This window comes from Rhincodon typus, chromosome 2, assembly GCF_021869965.1.
Source record: "Rhincodon typus isolate 14 chromosome 2, sRhiTyp1.1, whole genome shotgun sequence".
Classification (NCBI taxonomy): Eukaryota; Metazoa; Chordata; class Chondrichthyes; order Orectolobiformes; family Rhincodontidae; genus Rhincodon; species Rhincodon typus.
Genome location: NC_063333.1, coordinates 12,052,195 through 12,073,777, shown reverse-complemented (window position 1 = coordinate 12,073,777; position 21,583 = coordinate 12,052,195). Strand labels below are relative to the sequence as shown.

At 41.3% G+C, this 21,583-nt stretch overlaps 1 protein-coding gene across 1 annotated transcript in view; it reads left to right on the top strand.

The window, feature by feature from the left end:
- Window positions 1–21,583, top strand: part of obscnb (obscurin, cytoskeletal calmodulin and titin-interacting RhoGEF b) — a 583,513-nt gene that overhangs the window by 439,228 nt on the left and 122,702 nt on the right. Inside the window, exons 53-56 of the mRNA XM_048618408.1 lie at window positions 3,149–3,424; window positions 3,712–3,984; window positions 13,953–14,243; window positions 16,327–16,596. Of these exons, the coding sequence (XP_048474365.1) occupies window positions 3,149–3,424; window positions 3,712–3,984; window positions 13,953–14,243; window positions 16,327–16,596 (1,110 nt within the window). The remainder of the gene's footprint in view (window positions 1–3,148; window positions 3,425–3,711; window positions 3,985–13,952; window positions 14,244–16,326; window positions 16,597–21,583) is intronic.

The following is a 21,583-nucleotide window of genomic DNA, read 5'->3' as shown; positions in this document are numbered from 1 at the left end:
AGCCTAAAGGGCTTAAGGCGCAGATCCAGGTATTTTTTGAAAGACTTTAGGGTATCTGCTTGCACCACCAAACCAAGCAGCAAATTCCAGACATTCATCACCGTCTGTGCAGAAAGGTTTTCCTCACGTCCCCTCTAATACTTCTGCCACTTAACTTGAATCTATGACTCCTGGTTTTTGAACTCACTGCCAACGATTTTCCCTAGGACAGGGGAGTTGAAAACTAGGGGGCATATTTTTAAAATGAGAGGAGAAAGTTTTAAGAAGAACATGAGCAACCTTTTTACACAGAGAGTGGGCCGTATGTGGAATGAACTGCCGGAGGAAGTGGTGGATGCAGGTAAAGTTACAACATTTAAAAGACATTTGGATAAGTACATGAATAAGAAATGTGCCAATAATTTCCCTACCACCAACTTGAGGCTCACAGGCCTGTAATTTCCAGGATTATCCCTGTTACCCTTAAACAATGGAACGATATTGGCTATTCTGCAGTCCTCTGAGACCTCACCTGTGTCCAAAGAGGATATGAAGATGTCTGTCAATGCTCCAGCAATTTTTTTCTCTTGCCTCCCTGAACATTCTGGGAAGATCCCATCAGGACCTGGGGACGTATCTACCTCAATACTTTTTAACATGCACAACACCTGAGCCTTTTTAATAGCAATTTGGCTTATATATTTGACGATCCCTTCCCTGAGATCATCCTCCACCAATTCCTTCTCCTTGGTGAATATTGACACAAAGCATTTGTTTAAGACCTCACCTACCTCTTGTGGTTGCACACTTAACTTCCCGCCTTTGACCTCGAGTGGGCCAACCCTTTCCTTGGCTACCCCCTTGCCTTGGGATTCTCCTTATTCCTGTTTGCTAATGACTTTTCATGAACCCTTTTAGTCCTTCAAATTCCTTGTTTAAGTCCTTTCCTACTTTCCACATATACTTCAAGGGCTTCGTTAGTTCGCATCTTCCTAAACCTTATGTATGCTTCCTTTCTCTTTTTGACCAAGGTCATAACATCCCTGATACAACAAGGTGCAGGGCTGGATGAACACAGCAGGCCAAGCAGCATCATAGGAGCAGAGAGGCTGACGTTTCGGGCCTAGACCTTCCTAACTCCCTACCTACACTCACCTTTCCTGGCTCCATCCCCGCCTCTTCGACCTGTTTGTTTCCTCTCCACCTATCCTCTCCTCTATCCCTCTTCTATCCGCCTCCCACTCTCTCCCTATTTATTTCAAAACCCCCTTCCCCTCCCCCTTTTCTGATGAAGGGTCTAGGCCCGAAACGTCAGCCTCTCTGCTCCTATGATGCTGCTTGGCCTGCTGTGTTCATCCAGCCCTGCACCTTGTTGTCTCATAACATCCCTGGTCGTCCAACATTCACGTAACTTTTCATATCTATCCTTCATTCTTGCAGGAATGTGCTACTCCTGAACTCTTATCATCTGCCATTTGAAATACTCCCACATGCCCACTGTAGATTTACACTGAAACAGCTGCCCCCAGTCATCATTCTCCAGTTCCTGCCTAATATTGTTGTAGTTCGCCTTCCCCCAATTTAACATGTTCACTTGAGGAATGCTGTTATCCCTATCCATGAGTATCTTAAAACTCAAGGTATTATGGTCACTAGTCCCGAAATGCTCCCCCACTGAAACTTCTCACCTGGCCTGACTCATTTCCCAAACCAGGTCCAGTATAATCCCTTCCCTGGTTGGACTGTTTACATACTATGTCAAAAAACCTTCCTGAATGGTCCTCACAAATTCTGCCCCATCCAAGACCGTAGCACAAGTTGAGTCCCAGTCAATATAGGGGAAGTTAATGTCACCCGCCACTACAACCCTGCTGTTGTTACATCTTTCCAAAATTTGTCAATATATTTTCTCCTCTGTCTCCCTCTGGCTGTTGGGAGGCCTGTAGTATACCTCCCCAGCTTTGTGATTTCTCCTTTCCTATTCCTGAGTCCTACCCATTTTGCCTTGCTGCATGAGTCCTCTACTGTATCCTCCCTCAGTACAGCTGTGAGATACTTCTTTACCCGTAATGCAACTCCCCCATCCCTTTAACATCCCCTTCTATCACACCTGAAACATCCAAATCCTGGGACATTCAGCTGGCAGTCCTGTCCTTCTTTCAGCCAAGTGTCCATAGTAGCAATAATGTCATAGTTCAAAGTACTAACCAAAGCTCTGCATTCATCTACCTTGCCTGTTATACTTCTCGCTTTGAAACACATACATTTCAGACTACCTCCCCTGCTCTTTATAGCAGCATTTCCCTGCCTGTTCTTGTTCAAAGTAGAATAAGGCATTTCCATATATTTTCTTTCCCACCCAGATATTCTGACTTTTCTTTGTCTTTCTTCATAATCTCAGCAGAGACATTAGAACTGAAAATTTGCTATGATTACTCATTGCTTGAATTACTGAATCTATAATCATCCAGCAATTCCAGCAAATTATTCTTGGACTGTGATGCAAAACAGGTAATATCAGGCTAACTACTTAATCCTGATATTTAATTCCATGGAGTGCAATGGAACCGACATTGGATGCTAGCAGTATGGCAGCTGATCCTGTGTCACACACTTTGTGCCACCAACCAAGATGAACCTCTGTCCATTCTATACATACTGGTACACTATTCATTAAACATATGACTCAAAATTTTTTCTGCATTTTTGTTGCTTTTATAATTTAACATATTCAATGATTTACATGTAATATTCAATCCCAGATTTATATTTAAGCATTCAGTTATAGTGCAAAGCCTTTTAAAGTAAATTGCAAGGTCCTATTTTACCCTTACCTTTGGGTCACAGCTAATGCAGCACAGATTTGAAATGCCAGTCACAGAAATTATTAAGATGGCTGATGCATGAAGTAGGAAATGTCATACTTATGCAGTAGCAATATTTAAGTAGAAAGTAATGCACAATGTTAGTGAGACTAGAGGATTTTTTATTCTGCACTTAATCATGCCATGCTTACCCTGGGAGTCCTTTAACACTTGGTATCTGAAATGGTTCTATGTTCCGTTTTCAAACTTGATTATCCCTCATTTTAAGGAATACAAGATTGATCCAAAAAATATTGCATTGTGATAATGAGAATCACTGTGGTATTTTTATTTTCTTTAATCAGCAAAGCAACCTGATATTCTACAAGGGATGGAAAATGTAGATACATCAGAGGGCGGTGAAGCTTTGTTTGAATGCCGCTTATCCAGACCAGAATTACATGATTACAAGTGGCTAATGGATGACATTGCCATTTCACAGTCTGAAAATGTAGAAATAGCAATCCTTGAAGCTGGGAAACGACACCTGTTGCTTTTGAAGAATTTAACCCCCTCAGACAGCTGTCGTGTGACCTTTGTAGCTGGAAATGCCATGTCATCAGCCTACCTGACTGTTAAAGGTAAAAGAATATTAGTGACTTCCATGTTGTAAAATGTTCTGCAGGTAATCAAGAGGAAACTAGTCCTCTACAGTTAATTGATCCTCAATTATTATAATAATAGAGGAGAAAAAATTCTAATTGCAGTTGCCCACATAATGGAAAATGTTTAACCATAAGCATTGTTTTCTTGTAATTGATTAAACTAACGTAACTTTACTTGCATTCAAACTGACTTGATACTTGTCACTACAGCTGTAAAGGATGTTACTTTGCATTTTTCATATTTATATTTGTCTTTTATGTAGGATGGCACGTTAACATTTTGAAGACTTTAAGCAATACTGAAGTGGTTCAAAGCAATGATGCTGAATTTGAATGTATATTGAGTGAAGTGGTCCCTACTACTGAAGTGACCTGGTATCTGAATGAAACTGATATCCAATCCGATGAACATTGGGAACTAAAGGCAGAGGGGAACACACACAAACTTACTCTAAAAAATGCCCAATTAAATCATTCTGGAGAAATAACTTTTGCTTCAAGAGATGCCATTACATCAGCAAAGTTAACTGTTATTGGTAAGGTCCTAAATTTTGATATCAGTGAAATCATGCATTTTGGATTTATTACACTGTTTACAAGTTTTAAAAGATTGAATGTGCAGCTGTTAGCAGAAGGTTGAAAATCCTAATAGTCCAGTCCAGAGGAAGCTGGTTGGTGTTCTTGGACTACCTGACGCTACATAAGAAATAGAAACATCAGTAAACCTCAAGCTTGCTTTGCCTTCCTATGCCATTGTAACTGATCTCTTGCCTAAACTCAACTTTCCCACCCACTCTACATATTCTTGAAAGATCAGGAAAAAAAATTTATCGACCTTACCTTTGGTTATATTCAACTAGGTAGCGTCCACAACTCTCTGGGTTGGGAAATTTTAAAGATCCACAATCTCTGAATAAAAACATTTCATCACATTGCAGTCCTGAATGATTAGCCCCTTATCCTGAAATTGTGCTTCCTTTGTTCTATATTCCGCACCCAAGGTAAATAACATGTCAGTGTCTACCCTGTTAAACCTCGCCAGAACGGTGCATGTTTCAATGAAATTGCTTCTCATTCATGTAAACTGCAGACAGTGAAAGCTTTATTTACTCAGCCTGTCATTATAGGACAGTTCTGTCATCCATTCTAGTGAACCTTTGCTATCCTGTCTCTAAGGCTGTATACCTCTCCTTAAATATGCAGGTCAGGTGTCACCTCACCAAAGCAATAGTAGCATTACTTTCTTATTTTCAAAGTCCAATCCCATTGCAATACAGAAATATTGTACCTGCATGCTAACATTATTTATTTCAATATGAAGACATCTAAGGTTCTTTAGACAAACGTGTAAAAGTTTAATACCTGCTAAAATGTATATTCTCCTTTTCTATTCACACAACCAAAGTAAATAACCATATCCTTGCTCCCATTATGCTCCATTTGCCATCCTGTTGCCCATTCACTTGGTCTACCTCTATCTTTTGTAACACCTTTCTGTCATCTCATGGGTTACATTCCAATATGGCCTTGCATGGTCAGCAAATTTGGATATGCTATTCTTTGTTTCTTATTGTATAGATTTTAACAACAAAGGTCCCTGAACTGATCTTTGCAGCAGTCCAATTACAGCCTCCTAACTTGCAAGTGCCCCCGTTATCTCTACTCCCTGTTTCCTGCCCACGACCTAACCCTCAATCTATGCTGATATGTTACTCCCCACTAATAAACCTTCATCTTGCAAATCAACCTGTTTTCTGGCTGTTTATCAGGATCCTTTTGGAAATCCAGTTGTACTACATCTACAGGTTCCCATTTATCCATCCGATCAATTACGTTCTCAAAAATAAATAAATTTATCAAACAATAAGGGCAGGACTTACACAGTTGATGGTAGGGCCCCGGGGAGTGTTGTCGAACAGAGAGACCTAGGGGTTCAGGTACGTAGTCCTTTAAACGTTATGTCACAGGTAGACATGGTGGTAAAGAAGGTGTTTAGCACACTTGCCTTCATTGCTCAGACCGTTGAGTATAGGAATTGGGACGTCATGTTGCGGTTGTACAGGACATTGGTGAAGCCACTTATGGAATACTGTGAACAGTTCTAGTCACCCTGCTATTGGGAGGAAGTTAGTAAACTGGAAAAGGTGCATAAGAGACTTACAAGGATGTTACCAGGACTGGAGGATTTGAGTTATGAGGAGAGACTGGATAGGCTGGGATTTCTTCCACTGGAGCGGACGAGATTGAGGGGTGACCTTATAGAAGTTTATAAAATGATGAGGGGCATAGATAAGGTGAATAGCAAGGGTCTTTTCCCTAGGGTGGAGGAGTTCAAATAGAGAAAAAAAAACTGCAAAAAGCTGCAACACAAAGGGATTTGGGGGTACCTGTGCATGAGACATGGAAAGCTAGCAGCCAGGTACAGCAGGTAATTAGGAAATCTAATGGAACATTGGACCTTATTTCAAAGGTGTTGGAGTGTAAGAGTAGTAAGTCTTACTGCATTAAACTCCATTGCCAACTTTGTTCCCATTTACTTTAGCTATCAGTTTCACTCTGTAAAGTATTTGTACCCCTCGCATAATTTGCCTTTCCACCTATTTTTGTGTTGTCTGAAATTTTGGCTACAGTATATTTCCAATCTTTCCTCCAAGTCATTTATATTGTAAACAGTTGTGGTCATAGCATTGATCCCTGTGGAGCCCCAATGGTCACAGGTTGCCAAACTGAAAAAGAATGCCATATCCCTACTTGCTGGTACCTGCCATGTTACCTATCCATGCCGGTATACTACCTCCAACACCATGAGCTCTTATTTTATGGCTTAACCTTTTGTGAGTTACCTTGTTGAATACTTTCTAGAAGTCCAGATACAACACATCTACTGTTTTTTTCCTTTAGAACAGAATAGGTTGAAGAGTTTAAAATATTTAAAGTGATGAGCTTGGATAGAGTGGATAGGAAGTCCCTATCCTTCTTGGTTGAGCAGTCCATTACTAGGGAACAAGGTTAAGAATAAGAAGTAGAGTGTTGTCTCGGATTCTCCAGCATCTGCAGTTCCTACTATCGCCAAGAATAAGAAGTAGGTTGTTTAGGGCAGATTTAAGGGTATTTCTCTCACCAGAGGGTTTTGGGGATCTGGAACTCGCTGCCTGAAAGGCAGGTAAAGGCAGAAACTCTCATAAGTTTTTTCTTTTAAATTTTGGATGCGCATTTGAAATGTCATTGCCTTCAAAGCTCCAGAACAAGGGCTGAAAAGTGAAATTGATGGCTTGAATTCTTGTCGGCTGGAAAGGACATGGTGGGTAGAATGGCCTGCTTCTTCACTCTACACTCTCCATTTCTAGTTGGAATTTACTTTGAAGACAGGCACAAAATATTTTTTCAGTATTTCTGCCTTTTCTTCAATCCCCATGACAATTTCTCATCTGTCTGCCTCTGGGATCAACTTCAGTTAAGTTAATCTTTTTCATATACTTATTGCAGCTCTTACAACAAATTTTTTGTTGCTGCCTAGTTTACTGCCAGACTGCAGAGTTTCTCCAGCAATTCCTGTTATTGTTTAAAACAGTCTTAATTGTTTTTTAATCCACTTTGTTTTGCATGAACTTTTCTTATTGATGCACTCTTATCATTAAATTCTTTGTCTCATCCTTTCCCACACTTATTGTCTTTATGTAAACTTTTCCTTCACCTGACCCAATCCCCTCCATTCTTCCCATTTCGGCATTTTATTTTAATTGTTCAGGGCATGTGGGCTTCTGCACATCTGTCTGATGTTCCTCCTTCCCTTCTACACAAAAAATGGCCCAAATCCTCTAGTATTTACACCATAAATGAGAACTGCAGAATAACCCATGCAATCAAGTATCTTCCATACCTCCCTTTCTACTCAGTCATGAGCCTGGCAGGGTCTGTGGCTCAGGCCTTGTGCCTCTCCTATGTACTTTGTAGCCTTTCCAAAATATTTTTCTATTTTTATTTTCTTTTACTATAACAATGAGTGACCCATACCCTTTTGGAAAATGCTAGTTCTAGTTGCTAGTAAGATTTAAATTTTTACCTACTTTTTTCCCAAAATTAATATTAGAAAGAAATCTAGCAAAAATTGTGCTGTATTATTGTGCAGTAAAAAGAACATGTGCTGTAATCCCACTCATGGCTAGCAGAAAGTCCAAGGCAGTTTGTTTCTTCAAAACTATACTTTTAGAGAACAGGTAATTTAATTCTTTCAGAGGGTGATTCCACAAAATGCCCTCATAAGAATAGTTCTTACATAGCCACAGAGTGCTTTTTTTTTGTGGCTAGTCATAGAATCCCTATAGTGTAGAAGCAGGCCATTTAGACTATCAAGCCCACACTAACCGTCCAAAGAGCATCCCACCCAGACCCTACCCATCCCAGTAACCCTGAATTTCCCATGGCTAATCCACCTAGCCTGCACTTCCCTGGACACTATGGGCAATATAACATAGCTAATCCATGTAACCTGCATATTTTTGGACTGTAGGAGGAAACCAAAGCACCTGGAGAAAACCCACGCAGACACAGGGAGAATGTGCAATCTCCATGCAGATAGTCTGCCTGAGGGTGGAATCAAACCTGAGTCCCTGGCGTGTGAAGTAGCAGTGCTAACCACTGAGCCACTGTGCCACCCCTAATTGTTCAGTGGACCATCAATGAATCTATAGTTTTGTCCTTAAATGAGAGTGGCTTTACTAGATTTTACATCCTTAAATTAGACTTTCTGCTGCGCCTTGTGCTGACGTAAGGTGCTGTGTAATGACCTCAGATCTGTAACCGATCACACCAGTCATCTTTAAGGTAGAAGGCATGTGGGCCTGAAATCAAAATGCTCATTTGACATCATTGACAATCTACTCAGCTTGTTAACAGCCCAGCTGTCTGCAATTTTTCATTGCCTGCAGCAATTTTCAGGCATTGAACTTCAAAGAATTTTTCACTTCTTTTAATTCCAGCTAAATCGAGGCGACAGAGTGATAGTAGAAAGACCCTGCCACCAGCAGCATGTTTGAGTGTTTCAGCAGGTTTTGCTGGGGAAGGTGACAGTGTCTTAATGATACTTAATGACATTTTTTGTGCATTTAGAACATAGAATCCCTACAGTGTGGAAGCAGGCCATTTGGTCGATCGAGTCCACACCGACCCTCCGAAGAGCATTCCACCCAGACACATCCCTTACCCTATCTCTGCATTTCCCACCCTAGACACTATGGGCAATTTAGCATAGCCAATCCACCTATTTGATGAATAATAAAGGCTGATTCTGAGAGCAGGGAGTCTCTGTTCTAGAAGCAACTGCGATATTGTTGCTTTGCTGCAAAATGTCCTGGTTTACGGAACTGATTCTCAGAATCCACAAGCTATGTGTTCAGACCAAGGTGTGATTCTGGTCCAATATGAATGTAGTTGGGAAGAAAATTCAACAGTATTTTATAGTTAGATTTATGAATAGCCACAAGAGCTGACTATATTGCGGCATCTAAAAGCAGACTGTCATAATAAATGCAAGGTTGGAAGAAAGCAGGGGAAAGGTTTCTGGGCAGAAATAGACTTCTAATGCACCTATGATTGGGTACTTTCTTGCCTGATGACTGATAATTTAACATCTGAAGCTTGATCAGTCATGTGGAGCAGCAGGGTATAAGAGTAAGTGGTTATCTCCCTCTCTATTCCCCTTCCCTCTTCCTGTTGAGATAGGTAAGATCTAGGCTATTGAAACAGTTTTCTTGCTGTACTGTTATGTTGAAAGGTTAACTTAAAGGAACAAAATTTGGTCTTCTTTGTGGCATTTGAGATAAGTACCTAAGTAGATCTTAATTCAAATCAAAATATCAGTTTAAAGAAATAATACAAATATAAAAATTTTCATAAAAATACAAGTTGTACAATTGAAGTCATTTTAGACAAAATGTTGTAAGTCTGAAATAAAATAGAAAATGATAGAAATGCTTCATCAGTCAGTCAGCATTTACGCAGAAAGAAACAATTAGAATTTCAGGTCAACCACCATTTATCAGAACGGGCAAAAATTAGAAATTTACTGAATTTTAAGCAAGTGAAAAGGGATAGAACAAAAAGGAAGAGTAGGCTGGAAGATGGGAGAGACTAAATGACATAGGTTGGTGGTGCAGGAAGCAAGTGGAATGCAAATGAGGTGAGCAAAGAGGATCATCTTTAGAAGGTGACAATGGCAGATTGATGAACAGCTGCCTTCTGAAAGGGGAGAAAACAGAAAACCAAAGCTTGAGAAGAGAAGGAAATAAACTAGGGGCAGAAACTACAGTATGAAATTGGTCATCTAGAATTGGGTTTGATATTCTGCTTGTTAGTTAGCCTGTTTGGTGATTATTGATCCTTATATTAGCTGGGAATTGGTGTCTTGCAGAGGGAAAATATTTGCATGTTCGTGATAAGCTTTTCTCCCTCTCCTCATGCAGTTGCAAATATTATTGTTAAGCAATGATCTGAATGAAAGAGATAGAAAACATTTATATCACATTTCACTATGTTAGTGATAATTAAATGATCTAATTCCTGTTAAATTATCTTGCCCACTGTTTATTGAAAGTATTAACTCATTTTGTTTATTTTTATACCCATTCATGGGATTTGGGCTTTTTTGTGTTGTCCATCCTTGGACAGGTGGTAATGAGCTGCCTTCTTGAACCGCTGGAGTCTTTGGCATGTAGGTACACCCGTAGTGCTGTTGGGAAGGGTGTTCCAGGATATTGGCTCAGGGAGACTGAAGCGATATAGTACCAAGTCAGGATGATGTATGACTTTGGGGGGGATCCTGCAGGTGGCCGTGTTTCCATGCCTGTTCTGCTTTTTTTTTACCTTCTAGATGGTAGAGGCCTAATTGGAATGTGCTGTTGAAGGACAAAAGATGTGTTGTAGATGGTACACGCTGTTGCCATAGCACAGAACTAATGGATGGGATGCCAGTCAAGCAGGCTGCTTTGCCCTGGATGGTGTCAAGCTTTTTGAGTATTGTTGGAGCAGCACCCATCCAGACAACTGAGCAGTTTTCCATCACATTCCTACCTTGTGACTTGTAGATGCAGAACAAGCTTTGGGGGAGACAAGAAATGAGTTACTCGCTGTCAAAGTCCTAGCTGCAGACCTGTTCTTGTATAGGGGTAACAGTGTTCAGCTCCTTTTTTTTTCTTTATTTTTTCATGGGATGAGGATGTCGCTGCCAATGCCAACATTTGTTAGCAATCCCTAATTGCCCTTAACCAAGGGGGCAGTTGAGTTGCCTGCATTGCTGTGAATCTGGAATCACCCATATGTCAGACAGGGAAAAGTTGGTAGTATTCCTCCCTAAAGACATTAATGAATTGTTAATGATTGATATTTAACAACATTACTTTTAATCTTAGAAATTTTGATTGAATTTGTATTCTCGTGGCTGCTACAATGGGGTTTGAATCCATCTCCCACAGCATTACCTTAAACCGCTGGATGACTAATCTGGTGATATTTCCACTATGCTACCATTATCCTGCTTTATGTTAACCCCCCAAGGATGTTGATAACAGGGAATTCAGAAATGATAATACCGTTGAATGTCAAGGTGAGATGGTATGATTCTCTCATGTTAGACATGGTCATTACCTGGCTCTTGTGTGGCACAAATATTACTTGCCACTTATCAGCCTAAACCTGCATATTGTTCAGAACTTGCCGCACGTGGACCAGACCATTTCATTGTATAAGGAGTGGTGAATTGTACTGAACAATGTGCATCACCAGCAAATGTTCCCATTTCTGACCTTATGATTGAAGGAACACCGTTAGATCATAGAATCATAGAATCCCTACAGTGTGAAAACAGGCCCTTTGGCCCAACAAGTCCACACCGACCCTCAGAGGATCCCACCCAGACCCATCCCCCTATAACCCACCTAATCTACACATGCCTGAACACTATGGGCAATTTAGCATGGCCAATTCCACCTAGTCTGCACATCTTTGGACTGTGGGAGGAAACCGCAGCACCCGGAGAGAACCTAGGCAGACACGGGCAGAATGTGCAAACTCTACACAGAAAGTCCCCCGAGGGTGGAATTGAACCTGGGTCCCTGGCACTGTGAGGCAGCAGTGCTAACCACTGAGCCACCGTGCCGCCTCAAGCAGAGCTGAATTAAAGCAGGGCATTTTATTTAAGGAAACAAAACCCTATCTAACTTAAATAACTCAATGATGTGTGACCCATATCGCAAACAACCAGCAGGTAACTCACTCAGCCTAGAATCTGATTGTTCTAACACAGTCTTCTACCTTATCTAACTACTACCCTGGCTTCTTTTTGTCCATTCTGTACATCTTGGTCACTGTCACCACTGTTGCCTTTCCCTTCCTGATTAAAGGAGACATTTCAGTTCCATTTATCTTCTGCTGCAAAATCATACCTTCTTTGTTGAATGAGGTTGAGGAAGGTAATGGTCAAAACCCAATTACACATTAATTGGGTGAAAAACTCATTCTAATGATGAAGACAGCTGATTGATCCCAGAAGCTCTTATGGCAGTATATTTGCAATCTGTGTGCAACCTGTGGGAATCCTGTCATTGTAGCAAATCCCATTGCCCTGGCTGTTTGGCTCACTGGATCCATGAAGAAGCTCAGAAAATCCTGGATACTGAGAAGAGAGCACCTGTAAACTACTGGATATACTAGTGTATTGAAAACTGGAGTACTCTGCAGAAGTCCCTCATGGAGTGCTGGGGTTTTCAAATTCCTTTTGTCCCAGTCCGTTGTCTGTCCACCAGTCTTTCTGGGCTTCACCTCCTCCTATTGTTTAAGAACGTAGAACAGTATAGCACAGTACAGGCCCTTCGGCCCACGATGTTGTTCCGACCTATTATCCTACTAAGATCAATCTAACCTGGATACCCTACATTTTACTATCTTCTGTGTGCCTATCCAAGAGTTGCTTAAAAGTCTGTAAAAAACCTGACTCCACTACCACTGCTGGCAGCGCATTCCACACGCCCACCACTCTCTGTGTGAAGAACCTTATTCTGACATCTCCCCTATGCCTTCCTCCAATCACCTTAAAATTATGCCCCCTTGTAATAGTCATTTCCGCCATGGGAGAAAGTCTCTGACTATCCACTCTATCTATGCCTCTCATCATCTTGTACACCTCTATCAAGTCACCTCTCATCCTTCTTTGTTCCAATGAAACGAGCCCTAACTCCCTCAACCTTTCCTCATAAGACCTGCCCTCCGGTCCAGGCGGTATCCTGGTAAATCTCCTCTGCACCCCCTCTAAAGCTTCCACATCTTTCCTATAATGAGGTGACAAGAACTGAACACAATATTCCAAGTGTGGTCTAACCAGAGTTTTATAGAGCTGCAGCATAACCTCGCGGCTCTTAAACTCAATTCCCCTGCCAATGAAAGCCTACACACTGTACGCCTTCTTTACAACCCTATCAACTTGGGTAGCAATTTTGAGGGATCTATGGATGTGGATCCCAAGATCCCTCTGTTCCTCCACACTGCCAAGAATCCTGCCATTAACCCTGTATTCTGCATTCAAATTCGACCTTCCAAAATGGATCACTTCACACTTTTCTGGGTTGAATTCCATTTGCCACTTCTTTGCCCAGCTCTGCATTCTGTCAATGTCCTGTTGCAACCTACAACAGCCCTCCACGCTGTCCACAACTCCACCAACCCTCGTGTCATCAGCAAACTTACTAACCCACCCTTCCACTTCCTCATCCAAGTCATTTATAAAGATCACAAAGGGCAGAGGTCCTAGAGCAGATCCCTGCGGAACACCACTGGTCACTGAGCTCCAGGCTGAATACTTTCCATCTACTCCCACCCGCTGTCTTCTATTGGACCGCCAGTTTTGTATCCAGACAACCAAATTTCCCTGAATCCCATGCCTCCTTACTTTCTTACATTGATAAAGCATCTGAAGGTGTTTGGCCTTATAACACCACCCTTAAGTTAAAAATTGAAATGTAAGCGCTTCATAGCAATGACTTCAGCCCTGAAGTTAAGTTTTAGGTAAATCAGCTGCCACTGGAAAGATAAATTGTTGAATCAACTTTGCTTCATAGTTAGATAAATGTGTTGAAAATAATCTAATGAGATAATTTTAAAAATACAACTCTTTGCATGAGGTACTGATTCCATTTGTAAATGTGGAATATTATTTGCTGAATGTTTAACTAATTCTGGTTTATTTACTGTTCATTAGTCTCAAGATCATATCTATCTCTGGTAAAGAAAGAATTGGTATTTACATGCATGACAAAATATATCAGTTTGTTTATGGATCTTCAAATTAGTAGCATATGTGAATTTAATCCATCTGAGAATTAATGCAATTTATCCATAAAGAAGCTTGTTATATTTCTAATTTTATTTATACAACCAAATAATATGTTTGAAGTTTATTTGTATAATAATCATCTCTAGAATTAAGATGATAATGATTCTAACTCTGCATGTTTAGGCCTTCCTGACCCTCCTGAAGATCCAGAGGTCGTTAGAAAAAACCATCAGTCTGTCACCTTGTCTTGGTTCACACCATTGAGCGATGGTGGTGGTGCTATACTAGGCTACTTTGTTGAAATGAAACCTACTGACAGCGACAGTTGGTTGCCGTGTAACACAAAAGTGATTGATGAGATGGAGTTCACTGTTGATAACCTAAAACCAGGCACTGGTTACAGATTCCGTGTTTCAGCTCTGAACAGGGCTGGCGCCGGAGAACCCGTTCATTTACCGCAGACGGTTCTGCTGGGTGAGAATTATGAATACAGACCCATTTAAGCAGTGCATGCAGTTGCATGTACTTCAGGTTTTTACAATTAAAAAGAGCTGCCTTAGGGCCTTGGTTCTTAGCAATGAAAATTGGGAAATTTGCTGTTAAAATGACAACTTCAATATTAATTTCATGACATTTTCTTTCTCATAGCACCATTAAAGAAGATACTTCCTAACACCTAAAAATCTTGAATTTTAAAATGTTGTTAACAATGATTTGGTAGGTTTAGGTTTGTAAGAAAATTATAGGAAATTACATTTGTAAATGTTAATTTCTTCCATAAATTAGATATTACACCAACTAGTCTGTAATTCATTGGATTTGATCTATCTCTCTTTTTATAGCTAGGAATCATATTAGCTGTCTTTTTCAGTGTACCAGCACTAAGCATGCTCCCTTGACTAACAATATTGTACAGGTAGAATTTAGTGAAGCCAACTGAAACAAGCATGAAAGCAGGAATACCCACATCAGATAACCAGTGTGGGAAAATTCCCCATAAGCTGGGGGTGAGAAGGCCGAATGTGGGAATTATGCTTGCTGGAGATGGGCTGTCAATGAGGTTCATCAATCAGATTCATTAATGAACATAGAACATTACAGCGCAGTACAGGTCCTTCGGCCCTCGATGTCGCGCCGACCTGTGAAACCAATCTGAAGCCCATCTAACCTAAACTATTCCATTATCATCCATATGTTTAACCAATGACCATTTAAATGCCCTTAAAGTGGGCGAGCCTACTATTTTTGCAGGCAGGGCATTCCACGCCCTTACTACTCTCTGAGTAAAGAACCTACCTCTGACATCTGTCCTATATCTATCACCCCTAAATTTAAAGCTATGTCCCCTCGTGCTAGCCATCACCATCCGAGGAGTCACTTAACATCAGTTATCCCTGACCTCATTGGAATTTAGCTATTTTCTAATCAACTTGCTGGGAGCTGTTATTATACCCCTCTGGAGCAGGTGGGGCTTAAACCTGGGCCTCATTGTTCAGAGGTATGCAACAAGAGCCCTCCCATTGGTGGCTCAGGGCTTCAGAGGGACTTAAATCAGCTTTCCCATTTCGACGAGGCCAGTCTGAAACCCTGTCTGATTTTTCCTGTGATCTTGTAAGGGTGGTGTAGGGTGGAGCATCCTTTATTGATCAGTGCCTGAGCAACAGACCGAGCAACAGGAAGAGGGTGGCTGGGGTTCCACTGAAAGCTGCCTTACCTCCTAACCAATCCTTACACTCAGCCATATCCAGTGGCTATCTTTGGTGAGGCTTTGGATCATTGGTCACATCAGCAACCTCTTCCCCTTGCTTACATGGAATGCCTGAATGTGGCAAGTGTCTGAGGATACTAAAATCTTGTCAGACTTCCCCATAGAAGTGAAATGGAGTTCACACCAGTTTACCAGCCAGTGGGAGGAATTGTCCACTAGAACCAGTTCCTGGCCTATATATGTAATGAGTAACCTCTATGTTCACTGACCTATGTTGTCCCAGTCTGGCAATGTCTCAATTCTGGAACTTTTTCTGCTTTCTTCTTCCTTTCTAATCACTTCAAACTCCTAAACCCTACTGTCCAATTTTAGCCTTTTTTGCATTTTGGCTCAAACAAAACCTGTTGGCTGCCTCGGGCCTAAGATTTAGAAATCCTTCCCTAAATTTCTCTACTACGCTGTCCTATAAATGCTTCTAAAATTATGCTTCAAAAGGTGCTTCTAAAAGCCCACCTCTTTTGCTATGTTTTCAATCTGCTTTTCTAATATCTCTTTATGTAGTTCAATGTTAATTGATTTTTGATAATAGCTTTTATAAATCACTTTAGGATAAAGTAGTCCAAGTTGTTGTCATTCAGTAGCTCACAGAAGTCTTCAACAACATAAAAAATGCTTTCTTCAAACTATTGTCGATTTTACTTAATTATGAGTCACACTTAATTATGAGTCACACATAATTATGAGATTAGATTTCATTGTGTTGTGAATTTGCAATGGTAATTGCATTTGCAAGAGAATTTTGCATAATATAAAATAATCACTAAGATTTTATTTTGTTCTTTTCTGCAGAGGTTCCCGTGACTGTCACCATTCCACTCTCTAATATTACTATACATAATGGGGAGTCTGGCAAACTGGAATGTGAATTTTCAGCTGAATGTATGAATGTTAAATGGCTAAAGAACGATCAGCAAATTGTGTCAAGCAGCAAGTACGAGATCATTTGTGACAGAAAGAAACACTGTTTGAGTATTCACAATTGTAGTGTTGAAGATGAAGGGAAGTACACCTGCATGCTGTCCTCAGATATTAAAACATCTGCTGAAGTCTGTATGGATGGTAAATCATCATTTTTCTCTTTAATCATTGTATATATTGGTATGTTAGTGCGGTGTTAATAGTGCTAAATTAGCAATTTTTGAAAAGAAAACAAAGAACTACGAATACAGTGGATCTGGAGGAACACAGCAGGCCAGGCAACGTCAGAGGAGCAGGAAAGTTGATGTTTTGGATCGGGACCCTTTTTTTTTCCTTCATTTTTTCTTTTTCTTTTTCTTTCTTTTCTGAAGAAGGGTCCCGAAACGTCAACTTTCCTGCTCCTCTGATGCCGCCTGGCCTGCTGTGTTCCTCCAGCTCCACACTGTGTTGTCTCTGACTCCAGCATCTGCAGTTCTTGCTATCTCAAAGAACTGCGAATGCTGGAAATCAGAAACTAAAACAGAAATTGCTGGAAAAATCTCAGCAGGTCTGGCAGTATTTGTGGAGAAAACGCTAAATTAACGTTTTGAGTGCAGTGGTCCCTTTTCAGAACTGATTGTAGCTAGGAAAAGGTTTTTTTTTCTGCTAAAGAAGAGCGGGGTTTTGGGGGTGTGAGGAGGGGGATGTGTGGAGTTGGTGCGGTGTTGATGCGTGAAGGAGTAAACGATAGATGGAAATGGAACCCAGAGACAGAGAAGAAGTTAGGCAGACAAGCAGTTTTTGAAGTTGAGTTTAAACATCTCCCCTGCAGATTATGAAATGTAAATATGATAAATTATTGAGTCGAATAAACGAAAAGACAATAAAAGCAACTGGATTGTTGTAAAACAAAACAACTGGTTTACTAATAAATGTTCAGAAAAAGGAAGTGTCACTTTTATACAGCATAGCTTAGAAGTGACTGCAGTCCAAGGTAGATGGTTGGTCTTTAATGCTCTTTGAAGTGATTTAAAAAGCCATTTGTTGTACAGTATTTTCTAAAATAATTCATTATCATAAAATTAATACCATAGCACAAGGTGTCACTCATGCCATCCACATCATGAGAAACAAATTTAAGATTTCTTATGCTGTGGTGTTTTTTTTCTGCTTGCATCATGTCTCAAAAAATTAATGTTATAAACAATGGAGGTTAAAATCATTAACCTATAGTTGGAACTCCAACCTTTAACTTCATAACTGAGGTCTATATGAAGCCCAAATCAGAGGACATAAATCTTTATTTACTTTAGCAACAATAACGCTTAAAATAAGATAAATCTACTTGATCTTGACCTAAGTTTTGGAAGTCTATCAGGACAAGTTTGATAATCATTCAGAAAAAAAGATAGTCCTACTCACAGAAATTATAATTAGAGCAAAAAAATGCAAATATGTTATCAGAAGTTGTGGAAATGTGAATTTTCAAGAAGATTTACAAAGTATCTTTCGATAAATTTCTTCACCCAAAGAGTAGTGAGCCTGTAGAATTCGCTGCCACAGAAAATGTTGAGAGCAAATCATTGAACATTCTTCAGTTTAAAGAGATTGAAGACTACAGGGAGCAAGTGCCATTTTCTGTATGGGGGCAAGCTATAGTCCACTCATGTGAATTTCACTGAAACTTAAGGTGGATCCCGCCCAGTCACCAAATCAGTTGATAAAATAGGGCGAGATCAGAAAAATAAGATTTTCGATGTCAAGGTAAAAAGTCCAATTTTCCATCCAAGGCTTTAACGGCAAGATGAGAATCTCACAAATATGTATGAAGAGGTCTATTTGCGTGTTTAACATCTAATTGTTTCATGATCTTGCCTCATTTCTATGCAATCTGCTATTTTACTAGGCAGAGGAGACAATCTAGATTCCAACATTCTTGGAATGAGTAACTGGTGGTTCCAGTTCATCATTCATTCCTTGGGACTCCACCTTGACCAGCATTCCTCAGCATCTGCCTTTTCACACATTGCAGCCTCATTCAGAACTTGGGCATCACAATACTTCTGGCATGCTACGCTTTTTATCACAAACACACAGCCCGGACAACTTGTCATGTTTGCCAGCAATGCTCAGTCTAGTGGATGGACATGGTGCTCGACAACATGGTACTACTTCAGTTTCAGAGATGCAGACTGTGCCAGCAGTTACGCAGCAAACATTTGCTTCAACAAAATGGCCATGGCTGAAATTTTATGGGGAGGTAGTCCTCAGTTTTGCCAAGGGGCACAGTAAGTCAAGGGTATTATGTGATATCAATCCTGAGACTTGGATACAGTCAGTTAACTGCTTGTGGCAATCATGGTCATTAGAGTCATAGCGATGGAAACAGACCCTTTGGTCCAATCGTCCATGCCGACCAGATATCCTAAATAAATCTAGTCCCATTTGCCAGCATTTGGCCCATATCCCTCTAAATCCTTACTATTCATATACCCATCCAGATGCCTTTTAAATGTTGTATTTGTACCAGCCTCCACCACCTCCTCTGGCACCACCCTCTGCATCAAAAAGTTGCCCCTTAAATCCCTTTTAAATCTTTCCCCTCTCACTTTAAACCTCTGTTTCTGGACTGCCTTACCCTGTATGCGAAGTTTGCAATTTCAGCTTCAATTTTAGGGAGTGGGTAAGTGAGTGAATGAATTGGTCATTTACATGAGTAGGGACTGGATGGACAAAGGTAAATGAGGTGGGGTATGAGCAGGGTGATGTGAATACGTGGATGACTTGGATAGGTGGAGTGAGTAGGTGGCTGTATTGGTGGTTGGGTTAGGATGGTCTGGTCAGATTGGAATGTTTGGTTGTGTAGGGTTGAATTGGTAGTCCATTGGGAGGGTTAGTCAAGTCTGGAGGGGTATTCTGGTCCCACAGGTGGTGGGGATGTAAGGTTCAGGTCAGGAAAGGTAGTTAGGTTGTAGGGGTAGTAAGGTGATTTGGTGGTTGGTTGGGTTGAGTCAAAAGGTTGCAGGTCGGGTGGTCAGACTGGGAGATAATTAAAGAAGTCAGGGGCCTTGTTGGCTAGTGTGTCTGGGGTTTAGTTAAGGGGTCATATGAAGTGACGGGGAGAGGTGTCAGGGATCACAGTTATGCAAATATTAGAATCAGTTTTAATCTGACAGGGCAAATACTGCAGCAAAGTCTGTAACTCTATTGCAGAGTTGGAAACATTCACAGAGGGTTGCAGGCAGCAGGGCAATTGCCATTGGAAATTGGAACTTTGAAGGCAAATCCCACATTGGTCCACACATCAGGATTTATGCAGGATTCTTACAAGCATCTCAGTTGCATATCGAGTCTCCAACAATCAAGAGAACAAAGAACAAAAGAGAAGCACAGGAGACAGAAGGCACAGGAACAGGCCCTTCGGCCCTCCAAGCTTGTGCTGATCATCATGCCCTGACTAAACTAAAAAACAAACCCCTGCCCTTATTCAGTCCATATCCCTCTATCCCTCCCTATTCATGTAAATATCCAGACGCCTCTTAAAGTGCCTGCTTCCACCACCTCCTCTGGCAGTGCATTCTAGTCTCCTACCACTCTCTGAGTGAAAAACTTTCCCGTATATCTCCATTAAACTTTTGCCCTCTCACCTTGAACCTGTGCCCCCTTATAATTGAAACTTCAGCACTGGAGAAAAAGCCTCTGACTATCCACCCTGTTAATGCCTTTTATAATTTCGTAGACCTCTATCAGGTCCCCTCTCAGCCGCCGTCTTTCCAGTGAAAACAATCCTAGTCTTTTTAAGATAACAAGGTGTGGAGCTGGAGGAACACAGCAGGTCAGGCAGCATCAGAGAAGCAGGAAAGCTGATGTTTCGGGTCTGGACCCTTCTTCAGAAATGGGGAAGGGGAAGGGGGCTCTGAAATAAATAGAGAGGGTTGGGGCGGTGATAGAAGGTGAATAGTGGAGCAGATAGATGGGACAGAAGACAGACAGGTCAAGGAGGCTGGGATGAAGCTAGTAAAGGTGAGTGTAGGTAGGAAGTTGGGATGGGGGTTGGTCAGTGAGGAGGGAGGGGCAGATAGGTAGGAGGGAAGACGGACAGGCTAAGGAGGTGGGGATGAAGCTAGTAAAAGTGAGTGTAGGTACGAGGGGGGGGGGGGGGGTGGTCAGGGGGGGGGGGAGGAGCAGATAGGAGGGAGAGAACACAGACAGGTCAAGGAGGCGGGGATGAGCAGGGGTGCTGGTCTTGGGATGAGGTCGGGGGGGTGAGGCGATTTTAAAGCTAGTAAAGTCCACATTGAGGCCATTGGCTTGTAGGGTTCCAAGGCAGAATATGAGGTGCTGTTCCTCCAGTATCCTCCAGGGATCGGTATATAACGCAGGGCAAGAGTTATAGCTGGGGGAAAGGCAATTATGAGGCGATGAGGCAAGATTTAGGATGCATAGGATGGAGAAGGAAACTGCAGGGGCTGGGCACAATATGTGGAGCTTGTTCAAGGAACAGCTACTGCGTGTACTTGAGAAGTATGTACCTGTCAGGCAGGGAGGAAGTGGTCGAGCGAGGGAACAGTGGTTTACTAAAGAAGTTGAATCTCTTGTCAAGAGGAAGAAGGAGGCTTATGTAGAGATGAGGTGTGAAGGCTCAGTTAGGGCGCTTGAGAGTTACAAGTGAGCCAGGAAGGACCTAAAGAGAGAGCTAAGAAGAGCCAGGAGGCAACATGAGAAGTCTTTAGCAGGTAGTATCAAGGAAAACCCTAAAGCATTCTATAGGTATGTCAGGAATAAAAGAATGACTAGAGTAAGATTGGGGCCGGTCAAGGACAGTAGTGGGAAGTTGTGCGTGGAGTCCGAAGAGATAGGAAAGGTGCTAAATGAATATTTTTCGTCAGTATTCACACAGGAAAAAGACAATGTAGTCGAGGAGAATACTGAGATACAGTCTATTAGACTAGACGGGATTGAGGTTCATAAGGAGGAGGTGTTAGCAATTCTGGAAGGTGTGAAAATAGATAAGTCCCCTGGGCCAGATGGGATTTATCCTAGGATTCTCTGGGAAGCTAGAGAGGAGATTGCAGAGCCTTTGGCTTTGATCTTTATGTCGTCATTATCTTCAGGAATAGTGCCAGAAGACTGGAGACTAGCAAATGTT